Consider the following 14,261-nt stretch of genomic DNA (forward strand, 5'->3'; position numbering starts at 1 on the left):
ATATTAACTACTTAGTTAATATTAACTAAATATTAACTAAAATATTAACTTTTCTTTCAGAAGCATAATTTGAAATTCAAATTTTAAATTCATTAAACATATAAATTTTACTTACCCTTTTTTTTTTTTTTTTTTTGAGACAGGGTCTCACTCTTGTTGCCCAGGCTGGAGTGCAATGGTGCAATCTTGGTTCACTGCAATCTCTGCCTCCTGGGTTCAAGCGATTCTCCTGCCTAAGTCTCCCGGGTAGCTGGGATTATAGAAGCCCACCATTATACCCGGCTAATTTTTGTATTTTTAGTAGAAACGGGGTTTCACCATGTTGGCCAGGATGGTCTCGAGCTCCTGACCTTAGGTGACCTGCCTACCTCAGTCTCCCAAAGTGCTGGAATTATAGGCACCACGCCTGGCTACAAATTTTACTTACTTTTAAAATGAAAGTCTGTTCTGTCCTTGTGTCCATTACAAGTAAAACCTACATAAAAGACACGAGTAATAATTTATTAACAATACAATGAAACATTAACTCTTAGCTTTAAACTAAACTTTAAGAGTAGGGCAGGGCTGAAATTTAATCCCCTCCCCAAAATTGTTCATTTCTGAATAAATTTTTTTAAGTCAGCAAATTATAGGATCAAAATAATCTTATCCAAAATAGGTTTTATTATGGTTTCCTTTTCTAAAAATGCCGTATTTTAGAAACATTACTGTTTCCTAAAGTATTTTAAAATGTATTTCTTAGAAGTAAAGGAAATACTATTTTAAACAGAGTTTTTCCTCTTGGAACATATATGATCAACAGGAAGTGGTTCAAAAAAAATTGTTCAAGTCTCAATTTTCTTCCTAAAATCTCCTATGTAGCAACTTGCTATAATGTGATCTCAATAACTCAGGCTCTAGCCTAAGGCATCCTTTTGGTATCTCTTCACCCTGGATTCACCTTAACACCCCTTTCCACCACCGGCAAATCCTGTCAGCTCTGTCTTCAAAATGTATCCAGAATCTGAACTCACCTTACCACTTCCACAGTTATTACTCTGTTCAAGCAAAGATCAACTCTTACCTAACTTGTAACTACAGTGTTCCAACTGATCTCCCTGCTTCCATCTTTGCTGCCCTGTTGTCTATCCTCAAAACAGCGGCCAGGGTTTTCTTTTTAAAACATAAGTTAGAACATGGCACTCTTCTTATCTCACTGAGAGAAAAAGCTTAAGCCCATAAAATGACCTCAAGACCCTTCATAACCTCTCACACATTGCCCCCCTAAACTACTCATTCCCACCCCTCATCTTGATGGATAAAATAAATTAACAGAAGTATGAAATTATCCTACCCTATTAAAGCTTTATTATTTTGGAAAAAACTACTGTAGCAAAGATTGGCAAACTTTTTCTTTAAAGGGCCAGACTGTAAATATTTTAGGCTCTGCAGGCCTATGCAGTCTCTGTTACAGCTTTTCAACTTTGTCATTATAGAACAAAAGCAGCCACAGACTGAAATTGGCCATGGGAGGAGGATTTGTACTACAGAAATCAGCAAACACTGCAAATGAGCCTTCTTCCCCCTACCAGAGAGCTGACTGTCAAACATTTACCAGCCCACCACTGGGTAAGGAAAGACAGAAATTAAGGATGAAAAAAAAAGATGTTAAGCTTGAAAAAAATAGAAGAATTTTTAAAAGGTGAGAAGAAACAAGGAAGTTGAGATGGGAAACCAGTTCGGGAAGATGGAAAATTCCATTTTAGATATTAAAGTTGAAAAAATAGTGACAACTTCATCTTTGTCTTCTGTTTGACCTACACTATTTAAATTTCCATTAATTTCAATACAATATTCTCACAGGTACCTCATATCCTCTTCCCAAGGCCCTGCCTTCACCAAACAAACAAACAGCCTGCTGCTCCTCCTATAGTACTAAGACCATCTTCCATGCATGCTCTGAAACTAAACGTGGTCCAAGTTACTCTGAACTGTCTCCTGTCTCCCACCTTCAGAACAAGTGACTGATCCAGGATTCAACAATTATACACTGAGCACCTTCTGAATACCAAGTATTTAGAATCAATTCTAAATCAATCAATTCTACCTCCTAAGCACTTCTCTTATCCACCCTGTATTCTCTAATCTGCCATGTTTTAAGCATTTACTATGTGCTATACTTTACCCAGGTGTAATCAATATTAATCCTCCCAAAAAGCCAATGATTTATTTTATTTTATTTTGTTTTATCTTATTTTTATTGAGACTGGGTCTCACTCTGCTACCCAAGCTAGAGTGCTCTGGTGTGATTTTAGCTCACTGCAGCCTCAACCTTCCAGGTTCAAATGATCCTCCCACTTCAGCCTCCCAAGTAGCTGGTACTACAGGCATGTGCCACCATGCCTGGATAATTTTTTTTTTTTTTCGTAAGACAGGGGTCTCACTATATTGCCTAGGCTGATCTTGAACTCCTGCGATCGCTCAAGCGATCCTCCTGCCTTGGCCTCTCAAAGTGCTGAGATTACAGGGATAAGCCACCAGGTCTGGCTCAGTGAAATAATTTTACCATTCCTATTCTACATTAGAAGACATTACAGACATGTCTTCTTATGGACATAAGACATTCTTATTATGTAGAAGCTGTAATAGTCGGTAACAGTATCTAACACTTGTGAGGATTTCAGTAAGATAATCTTATAAAAGTACAGCTAGTTGCTATTACTGCTATCACTATTATTGCTTGTTTTTCCCTGAAATATTCCCCCAGGCACTTATCAAACAAGCATGCATCTTTCCATACGCAGCACAAATGTCACTCTAGCTCTCAGTAACACTGACTACTTTCTTCCTTTCTTCTGCTGTTTTACACAGCACCAGCATCTATTATAGAATCTCTAACCCTTCGATTTGGGGGTCTGTCTCCCAGTGAGACTTCGAGCTCTTTATGGGCATGCTGTAAGGCAGGATAATGGGCCCCAAAGATGTTCATACCCCAAGAATCCCCAACATTTGTGAACGTGTTATGTTACTGGCAAAAAGGCCTTTTCAGATGTAATTAAGGTACAGACCTTAAAACAGAGAGATTACACTGGATTATCTGGGTGGGTTCCAAAATATCACATGAATCCATTTCAAAAACAGAGAACTATCATCTATGAAAAGAAAGGCAAAGCACAGAAATGATAAGGCTGAAAGGGAAATCATATTCAAAGCATGAAAGGGATGCATGGCTGCTGGCTCTCAGGTGGCAAAGGCCCACATGCAAGAACTGGAGAGAGGCTTCTAGGATCTCATAGCAAGCCTAAGAAGGAACCTAGGCAACTTCTAGGAGTATAGCGCAGTCCTTGGCTGACAGCCAGCAAAGAAACAGAGTTCAGTCCTACAACTCTATGAAAAGAAAAGAATTCAGCCAACAACCTGAATGAGCTTGGAAGCAGATTCCTCTCCTGAGCTTCCAGTAAGGAATACAGTCTTGCCACCATCTTGATTTCAACCCAGTAACTGTGTCAGACTTCTGACCTATAGAACTTTAATAATTTAATTGTTATAGGCTGCCAACTTTGTGGTAATTTGTTATGTCAGCAACAGAAAACCAACAGCATAAAAATTATTCTATCACATAACACACTGTTCTCACACAGTAAATGTTTAATAAACATATGGTTAGTGAATTCAACTCTAAAAGTTTGTAAGGTAGATGACGACATGGGAATAGAGCTTAGAAAATAAGTCGGTACTAATGATTTATATTTGAGCATTCTCCATAAAGATAAAAACTAAAGACACAAGAATGAATCCCACTGGGACACTTCCTTTATATCAGGCACTGTGCTGGGCTTTAAGGAATTAAATCATGTAATTCTCTCAACAATCCAAAGAGGTAGGTATCTTTTATTAATCAAGTTTACAGATAAGGAAATAAACATAAAACTGATTGTACTCTCTGGAGTGCACTCTGAAACACTGGAACTTCTTTAACCTCAGGACTTTGTCCATACTCACAAAGATAATAAGTGGTAGAGGGTAGTCTGGCTCCAGGTTTCTTCCTCTTTAATTGCTAAGCTATACTATTTATTTCTGAATTTTGAAAATATACATAGTTGAAATATTGTGAGTAAATAAGACAATAACCAAAAGTGTAATGAGAAAAGTACAAAGAGAAAACATAGTGGTTCAGGTGACAGAGAAAGAGAATGCTTAAGATGAGTGTAATCTATGCTAAACAACAGAGAGAAGCCATGAAGAATAAGGACTGAGAAACCATCACTGGTTAGGGCAGTTAGGAAGTCATGTGTAACTTTCAATACAGCATTGTACAGTTCACTGTACAATGAACTGAGGATAAAAGCAGATTGCACAGAGTTCATAATGAGTGATAAGAAAATAGAGGTGACATATATAAGCCTTTCAATAGTAAAGTCTGTCAGAAGAAGGAAAAACACTAAAATGAAATAGTGGGATCATCAGTTGAAACAAAGGATTTGACTTTTATTATTTTTCAGATAGGATAGACTTATTCTCTCCATAGCTGCCCTTTGAGTTACAATGAACACAAATCTTGAGCCTCCAAAACATGAAAACACATTTGTGAACTTTAAGAGTTAAATCAACATATCAAGAATGTAAAAGGAGGCACCATGGCCTTCCTTCTGCAAAGGAGAGCTCAATAAATATCTGTTGAACATCTGTTGAATCTGTGAAGACATTTAGTGTTCCTTAAGTCTCATTTGTTTTTACATGAGGTGTGACTTTTTTTTTTTTTTTTGAGACAGAGTCTTGCTTTGTTACCCAGGCTGGAGTGCAGTGGTGCGATCTCCGCTCACTTCAAGCTCTGCCTCCCGGGTTCACGCCATTCTCCTGCCTCAGCCTCCGGAGTAGCTGGGACTACAGGCGCCCGCCACCACACCCAGCTAATTTTTTGTATTTTTAGTAGAGACAGGGTTTCACCGTGTTAGCCAGGATAGTCTCAATCTCCTGACCTCGTGATCTGCCCGCCTCGGCATCCCAAAGTGCTGGGATTACAGGCATGAGCCACCACACCCGGCTTATATGAGGTGTGACTTTTAAGTCACTTACCAGAAAGCCAATTCTATTTGAACAAGACATATCTATATAAAGTAGAACACATCTCACTAGGTAAAAGGCATGGAAGCTGTATAACCAAAGGAAAGAACTTCTCCCTATTAAAAGCCCCTTAATTGACTCAACAAAATATACCTGCACAAATCAGGAGTGATACCTCCTTACTGATCTCACTTAGTCATGAAGCATGAAGCAGATCAGATAAAAAGGCCAAACTGGCTGGGTGCAGTGGCTCACACCTGTAATCCCAGCATTTTGGGAGACCAAGGTGGGTGGATCACCTGAGGTCAGGAGTTTAAGACCAGCCTGGCCAACGTGGTGAAACCTCGTCTCTACTAAAAATACAAAAAGTAGCCGGGCATGGTGGTGGACACCTATAATCCCAGCTACTCGGGAGGGCGAGGCATGAGAATCACTTGAATCAGGAGGCGGAGGTTGCAGTGAATTGAGATCGCGCCACTCCACACTCCAGCCTGAGCAAGAGTGAGACTCCATCTCCAAAAAAAAAAGCAAATTAAGATGGATAAACATGGCTGGGAAATGCTGCTTTGTTTATATTTACTTTCTTCTCCTACGAAGTTTGTGTGCAACTAGACAACGTTCACATTGAGGCAATAAACATAAGAACATATGTGATTTTTAAAAAATGTGCCCTTTGACTGTCAATTTCTCCCAAACAGGTGTTGGCTAAATGATTATAAATTGGCCTCTGGATATACCTCTTCAACTGAGCCGTACAGGGCTGGTGATAATATAATTAGACCCAAAAACATCAGGCTGGTGAATGCTTTCCATCTGTTTGGCAATAATGTTTAGTTAACAATAGTCTTTAAAAGAAGCACCTTCAACTTCAGTTCTTAAAGTTATTTATAGAGCCATTCTTAACACACCAGCACTCCTGCTAACAAGAGCTTTAGCTGCTTGGAAATTATTAGCCATACAGCTGTACACAAAGAGAAACGACTGCATTTAACATCTGTATCTTTCCAAATTTACATGCTTCAACCTCATTTAAAGTCATTTCTTAATGAACAGTGCTATGGTGCTGCATTAATATTATAGTTGCATGCACAAAGATCATAAGGAGCCAAACATTTTTTTTTAATGCCAACAGTAGGCCAATCTGTAATGAAACTGTCAGCATAAAGGACAAAATAATAGCTTCTTTAACCCTCAAACAGAATTTGTTCATGTGTAGACTAGAACACATCAATTTAAAAACTGCTCATGGGTTTGCTCACCTTTATAAAGACAAAAATCTAATTTGTACTAGCTTGATACAATTGTCTTTCCAATAAAAGGCTCCTAAAACAATCTTTTATTTCATGATAAAACAAGTACTATAACTAAAACTGTCATGAAATAATTACCTTGGATAGCATACCTTATTGAAAGAATACAATTAATGTATTTCTCCCTTTCATTTTTCACACTTACTTATCAGCCCTATATTAGCATATGGTCTAACAGAAGAAATTACTTCATCTTTGCCCATACTAATACATGAAATAACTGCTCCTAACTGGGGGGAAAAAAAGAAAAAGCAGGCAACTTATTCCTTAAGGATTAGCCTCATCTGTTCTTCAATTCCACAAGTTTCACTTTTCCCACTTTTCTGTCATAATAGTAGTAGGAAAAGCTCCAACTGATTACAGGTTTGAGTCTATTTGTTAACTAAAATTAAGAAAGGACTAATATTTAAGTAGGCAACCATCTTTGCAAAGAAAAGAGGGAGAAGGGGTACACCAAAAGTATCAAATGATGATTATTTTTAAGCAAATAAAGAAAAATAATATGGAGAAGAGAAAAGAGATATGCTACTATGAAGGCACTACGACTGTGGTGAAGAAGTGTGGAGAGTTCCCTTCAGTGGGGATTCAGTGTCTCCCCATTCATGAATCTTTTTAGATATTTAATTTAAATGTTGACACTGGAAGTCTGGAAGTCCCTGAAAATAACTTCAGCTCCAATTCCTTTTAAAAGAAAGATTACTTGGGTAATTTGAGGGACTGTCTGTCTCTACTTTAGTGCCAGTTACTTCATGGGACTCCAGAACAATTAATACAAGTTAAAATAATGCTTAAGTCTATAGAAAATTAGTACAACCACTATGGAAAACAATATGGAGATTCCTTAAAGAACTAAAAGTAGAACTACCATTCTATCCAACAATCCCACTACTGGGTAGCTACCCAAAGAAAAAGAAGTCATTATATGAAAAAGACACATGCATATACATGTTTATAGCAGCACGATTAGCAACTGCAATGATACCGAACCAACCTAAGTGCCCAGCGACCAATGAGTGGATAAAGAAAATGTGGTGTATATATACTCCATAGAATACTACTCAGCCATAAAAAGAAATGAAATAATGTCTTTTGCAGCAACTTGGATGAAGGTGGAGGCCATTACTCTAATTGAAGTAACTCAGGAATGGAAAACCAAATATCATGTGTTCTCGTAAGTGGGAGCTAAGCTATGAGGATGCAAAGGCGTAAGAGTGATATAATGGACTTTGGGGACTCAGGAGGGAAGGTTGGGAGGTGGGTGAGGGATAAAATACTACGTATTGGGTACAGTGTACATTGCTCGAGTAATGGATGCACTTAAATCTCAGAAATCACCACTAAAGAACTTATCTGTGTAACCAAAACCACCAGTACCCCAAAAACTATTGAAAAAAAGAAAAGAAACAAAAAGACTACAGGACAAACACAGAGCATCCCTTAATGGTGTCACATATAACCGGATTTGTGTTTGCTGCTTATAATCTGGATGAGATATCAACTGTGTAAGTCATGCTCCTGGTAATTCACATATAAATAATGACAACAGAAAGAATGAGATCAACACAATAAAGAAACTAGAGAAAATAGTACTAGACCGATTTTGCAAATAAGTTTTTCCCAACATACTTTCATGTGAACATGATTGTACTTACTACACTCTCTTTCAAAGGTAATCCATACTTGACTAGTATTAGATCTGAATTTTTAACCAGATGGGCAAATTTACAAGAGCTGGTAATGTTATCCTTCTATAGAAATGGATTTGAACAAACCTAGAGCATTAAAACTTTGCTTTCCTCCCCTAACACCATGCATAATTATCAAATGTTATTCATATTTTCTGCTAAAATAAATCTCATTTTGCATTCTTAAAACATCCAAAATGTGTTTCTACTCTTAATTCCACACCTTATTCTCATGAGGCATCTTTATAAAAATTCAACTACTAGAAAACAAGGAATAGTACTCGGTGGGCTTTAATATCAACAATTCTCCCAACTGGGGTCTAACTTCTCTTTCTTTGGCATCAGAAGGCCAGCAATGTTCCCTGTACCATTGCCCAGCAACTCCAAAAGCAAAAGATGTTGCACCTACAGCTTCAGTCCATCAGAAGCTGCACCATCAAGAGCATCAGCATGAACAGACCATGCAGAGATGCTTCTCTCATGTTATGCCATGAAACCAATCTGTCCTTGGTTTCACAAGTTTTCCACTGATGAAAATTCAAGCATAAAGAGTAAAATTTGACAGGGATACTTATAACTCTAGTCTACAAGATATTTTCAGCTATTACTCTCAAGGATACATTTTCAATTGAGAAAAGTATATAAGGTACCCAAGATTTATGGGTAACAAAGAAAATCCTTTGGAGCCTTACCAATGTTTCATTTGTGCTAGAACTTCCCACATAGCAGATTATCATGAAGTGAACAAATAATCCAAAAAGGTTAGCAATGTTCCCTGTACCCACTGCTCAGTAACTCCAAAGGCAAAATATGTTGTGCCTACAGCTTTAGCTCATCAGAAGTCGCTGCATCAATTTCTGCAAAGTTAACAAAGTTAAGAACGGCAGAGTCAAGAATCACCAACTAATTTAGAACAAAAGGAAATATCTCTTTGAGGCTGGTTGAGTTCTTCAGGCTCCTATTTGATCCAGAAATACCTTCAAAGGTAGAAGAAAACAGACCAAATCTACCAGAATTATATGAAGATTGTACTTAAAATCCACATCTCTTCTTAGTTATTAAAATCCAAAATGCCATAATTCAAAATATACTTTGTTTATGCAAACACCCAAGATTCCTAAAAACAACCTATATTTCAATTTATGTAGTTATCTTATTTATCTTAACTACCAACAAACTGGGGTAGAAACAGAGGAAAAAGAACCAGGTTAGGAAGAGCAAGTAACATAAGACTAAACTGGTAAATAAATACTTCTATAAGAACACAACTAATTGTAGATTTCTTTAAATGCCCAGACATTCACAAAGGTTTTAGTATGCTAATTTTTAATTAAAAGATATTTCAGCAGTGAAAGCTCTTTCATATGCACTACTGATTCTTCATCAAACGTTAACTTTCCAACTTAACACCAGTTTAGCCGGTGGCAGCCTGAAGGTTTACCATCTGCTGCTACCCAAAGTCACTGTGGCCACCTTCAGAACATATGCATCAAAGCCCCAAGATAAGAGACTGAAGAAATATTGCCTAAGTCAGCATAAGGGGGATGACGAACCTAGAGGCAGGCAACAGGCAAGCTACCAGAAAACACAGAACGTCATGAAGCATCAGTTCGCCTAAGGAAAAAGTACCCAAGGTCACAGGGGACTCCAATGGCTGAACAAAAAGACAAGAGAAATACTACTCCTAATGGAATATACTTAAGTCATTATGTGATATTTCTATTAAAAAAAAAAAGTCTAGTCATATTTAAAATCACCTGTAATTTTATTGAAAATAGGCATTATGGTGAATAAAATGAAACATAAAATGTAAGATGTTTTATTCAGTCTATGGATAATAATAAAGATTGTATTTTTTATGGAGTCATAAAAGTAGAGTATTTTGTTTTGAAAGGCCTGTTTTTCTGGGTACTATCATACCCATACTTCAAACATAACATGAGAAAATAGACTTTGAGACAGATTTAACAAAATCCACAAAATACCACTTTAAAAACCTGATGCCATATATTTAAGGTAATGATCACGTTTACCATAATACTTCATATAAAAACAAAATACTGTGGTGTCTTTTAAAAACAGAATCTCAAGAATCTAACTATATTCAATTCTAACACTGAATAACTGGCATACATTTATTGTAAAAGAAATGTATTCACAGGAAATTTGCTTAGACTTAATTTTTGCTTTCTGCTTTTTAAAATGTATTTTAAATGTAGTTAGAAGAAAATAAGTATAGAAGATATTTTCTAGAAAATTATAAAAAAGCATCTTTTAATTCTTAGTTTTAAAATGGCAACAGAAGGCTGGGCACAGTGACTCACATCTGCAATCCCAGCACTTTCGGAGACTGAGGTGGGCAGATTGCTGAGGCCAGGAGCTCGAGACCAGCCTGACCAACACGGTGAAACCCTCTTTCTATAAAAATACAAAAATCAGCTGGGTGAGGTGGCACATGCCTGTAACCCCAGTTACTTGGGAGGCTGAGGCACAAGAATCACTTAAACTTGGGAGGCAGAGGTTGCAGTGAGGTGAGATCACACCACTGCACTCCACCCTGGGTGACAGAGCGAGGGTCCATTTCAAAAACATAAAATGGCAACAGATGCAATTTTTTTGTGTTAATTCTGATCTTAATTCAGATTTTTAAAGATTCTACAATGCATCCACAAAGAATTAGTTATAAACTAATTTAAAGATAGGGCATTATTAAACATTAATGTACCATAAAAACTGTTGTAATAAAGGACATTTATCTTACCCTACATTTAAACCTGATTAATACAAACATAACCTGTTGAATGTAAATATCAATATTTCTACAATACAATACTGTATTGTGTGTGTATATATCCCATCTGAATTCAATTCATACCTATAAATATTTAGTACTTTGGGTAAATATGATGGGTTTTTTTAAATTATTATACTTAAAGTTTTAGGGTACATGTGCACAACGTGCAGGTTTGTTACATATGTATACATGTGCCATGTTGGGGTGCTGCATCCATTAACTCGTCATTTAACATTAGGTATATCTCCTAATGCTATACCTCCCCCCTCCCCCCACCCCACAACAGGCCCCGGTGTGTGATGTTCCCCTTCCTGTGTCCATGTGTTCTCATTGTTCAATTCGACCTATGAATGAGAACATGTAGTGTTTGGTTTTTGTCGTTGCAATAGTTTGCTGAGAATGATGGTTTCCAGCTTCATCCATGTCCCTACAAAGGGCATGAACTCATCCTTTTATATGGCTGCATAGTACTCCATGGTGTATATGTGCCACATTTTCTTAATCCAGTCTATTGTTGTTGGACATTTGGGTTGGTTCTAAGTCTTTGCTATTGTGAATAGTGCTGCAATAAACATACGTGTGCATGTGTCTTTATAGCAGCATGTGTTATAATCCTTTGGGTATATACCCGGTAATGGAATGGCTGGATCAAATGGTATTTCTAGTTCTAGATCCCTGAGGAATCGCCACACTGACTTCCACAATGGTTGAACCAGTTTATAGTCCCACCAACAGTGTACAAGTCTTCCTATTTCTCCATATCCTTTCCAGCACCTGTTGTTTCCTGACTTTTTAATGATCGCCATTCTAACTGGTGTAAGATGGTATCTCACTGTGGTTTTGATTTGCATTTCTCTGATGGCCAGTGATGATGAGCATTTTTTCATGTGTCTGTTGGCTGCATAAATGTCTTCTTTTGAGAAGTGTCTGTTCATATCCTTCACCCACTTGTTGATGGGGTTGTTTTTTTCTTGTAAATTTGTTGGAGTTCATTGTAGATTCTGGATATTAGCCCTTTGTCAGATAAGTAGATTGCAGAAATTTTCTCCCATTCTGTAGGTTGGCTGTTCACTCTGATGGTAGTTTCTTTTGCTGTGCAGAAGCTCTTTAGTTTAATTAGATACCATTTGTCAATTCTGGCTTTTGTTGCCATTGCTTTTGGTGTTTTAGACATGAAGTCCTATGTCTATGTCCTGAATGGTATTGCCTAGGTTTTCTTGTAGGGCTTTTACGGTTTTAGGTCTAACATTTAAGTCTTCAATCCAAATTTAATTTTTTTATAAGGTGTAAGGAAGGGATCCAGTTTCAGCTTTCTACATATGGCTAGCCAGTTTTTCCAGCACCATTTATTAAATAGGGAATCCTTTCCCCATTGCTTGTTTTTCTCAGGTGTCAAAGATCAGATAGTTGTAGATATGTGGCATTATTTCTGAGGGCTCTGTTCTGTTCCATTGGTCTATATCTCTGTTTTGGTACCAGTACCATGCTGTTTTGGTTACTGTAGCCTTGTAGTATAGTTTGAAGTCAGGTAGTGTGATGCCTCCAGCTTTGTTCTTTTGGCTTAGGATTGACTTGGCAATGTGGGCTCTTTTTTGGTTCCATATGAACTTTAAAGTAGTTTTTTCCAATTCTGTGAAGAAAGTCATTGGTAGCTTGATGGGGATGGCATTGAATCTATAAATTACCTTGGGCAGTATGGCCATTTTCACAATATTGATTCTTCCTACCCATGAGCATGGAATGTTCTTCCATTTGTTTGTATCCTCTTTTATTTCATTGAGCAGTGGTTTGCAGTTCTCCTTGAAGAGGTCCTTCACGTCCCTTGTAAGTTGGATTCCTAGGTATTTTATTCTCTTTGAAGCAATTGTGAATGGGAGTTCACTCATGATTTGGCTCTCTGTCTGTTATTGGTGTATAAGAATGCTTGTGATTTCTGCACATTGATTTTGTATCCTGAGACTTTGCTGAAGTTGCTTATCAGTTTAAGGAGATTTTGGGCTGAGACGATGGGGTTTTCTAGATATACAATCATGTCATCTGCAAACAGGGACAATTTGACTTCCTCTTTTCCTAATTGAATACCCTTTATTGCCTTCTCCTGCCTGATTGCCTTGGCCAGAACTATTCAACAATACGTTCAATAGGAGTGGTGAGAGAGGGTATCCCTGTCTTGTGCCAGTTTCCAAAGGGAATGCTTCCAGTTTTTGCCCATTCAGTATGATATTGGCTGTGGGTTTGTCATAGACAGCTCTTATTATTTTGAGATACATCCCATCAATACCTAATTTATTGAGAGTTTTTAGCATGAAGGGTTGTTGAATTTTGTCAAAGGCCTTTTCTGCATCTATTGAGGTAATCATGTGGTTTTTGTCATTGGTTCTGTTTATATGCTGGATTATGTTTATTGATTTGCATATGTTGAACCAGCCTTGCATCCCAGGGATGAAGCCCACTTGATCATGGTGGATAAGCTTTTTGATGTGCTGCTGGATTCTGTTTGCCAGTATTTTATTGAGGATTTTTGCATCGATGTTCACCAGGGATATTGGTCTAAAATTCTCTTTTGTTGTTGTGTCTCTGTCAGGCTTTGGTATCAGGATGACGCTGGCCTCATAAAATGAGTTAGGGAGGATTCCCTCTTTTTCTATTGATTGGAATAGTTTCAGAAGGAATAGTACCAGCTCATCTTTGTACCTCTGGTAGAATTCGGCTGTGAATCCATCTGGTCCTGGACTTTTTTTGGTTGGTAAGCTATTAATTATGGCCTCAATTTCAGAGCCTGTTATTGGTCTATTCAGAGTTTCAACTTCTTCCTGGTTTAGTCTTGGGAGGGTGTATGTGTCAAGGAATTTATCCATTTCTTCTAGATTTTCTAGTTTATTTGAGTAGAGGTGTTTATAGTATTCTCTGATGGTAGTTTGTATTTCTGTGGGATCGGTGGTGATATCCCCTTTATCATTTTTTATTGTGTCTATTTGATTCTTCTCTCTTTTCTTCTGTATTAGTCTTGCTAGCTGTCTATCAATTTTGTTGATCTTTTCAAAAAACCAGCTCCTGGATTCATTGATGTTTTGAAGGGTTTTTTGTGTCTCTATCTCCTTCAGCTCTGCTCTGATCTTAGTTATTTCTTGCCTTCTGCTAGCTTTTGAATGTGTTTGCTCTTGCTTCTCCAGTTCTTTTAATTGTGATGTTAGGGTGTCAATTTTAGATCTTTCCTGCTTTCTCTTGTGGGCATTTAGTGCTATAAATTTCCCTATACACACTGCTTTAAATGTGTCCCAGAGATTCTGGTATGTTATGTCTTTGTTCTCGTTGGTTTCAAAGAACATCTTTATTTCTGCCTTCATTTCGTTATGTACCCAGTAGTCATTCAGGAGCAGGTTGTTCAGTTTCCATGTAGTTGAGTGGTTTTGAGTGAGTTTCTTAATC

The 14,261-nt window shown here is 37.5% G+C and overlaps 1 protein-coding gene across 17 annotated transcripts in view; it reads right to left on the reverse strand.

Moving 5' to 3' along the window:
- Positions 1–14,261, reverse strand: part of RPS6KC1 (ribosomal protein S6 kinase C1) — a 213,303-nt gene that overhangs the window by 43,441 nt on the left and 155,601 nt on the right. For 13 of the 17 annotated variants that reach the window (XM_003814160.5, XM_055108240.2, XM_003814161.5 and 10 more), the window contains one exon: positions 428–475. The exons of the other annotated variants lie outside the window; for them this stretch is intronic. In XM_003814160.5, the coding sequence (XP_003814208.1) occupies positions 428–475 (48 nt within the window). The remainder of the gene's footprint in view (positions 1–427; positions 476–14,261) is intronic. 17 annotated transcript variants of the gene reach the window in all.

This window comes from Pan paniscus, chromosome 1 (assembly GCF_029289425.2).
Source record: "Pan paniscus chromosome 1, NHGRI_mPanPan1-v2.0_pri, whole genome shotgun sequence".
NCBI lineage: Eukaryota > Metazoa > Chordata > Mammalia > Primates > Hominidae > Pan > Pan paniscus.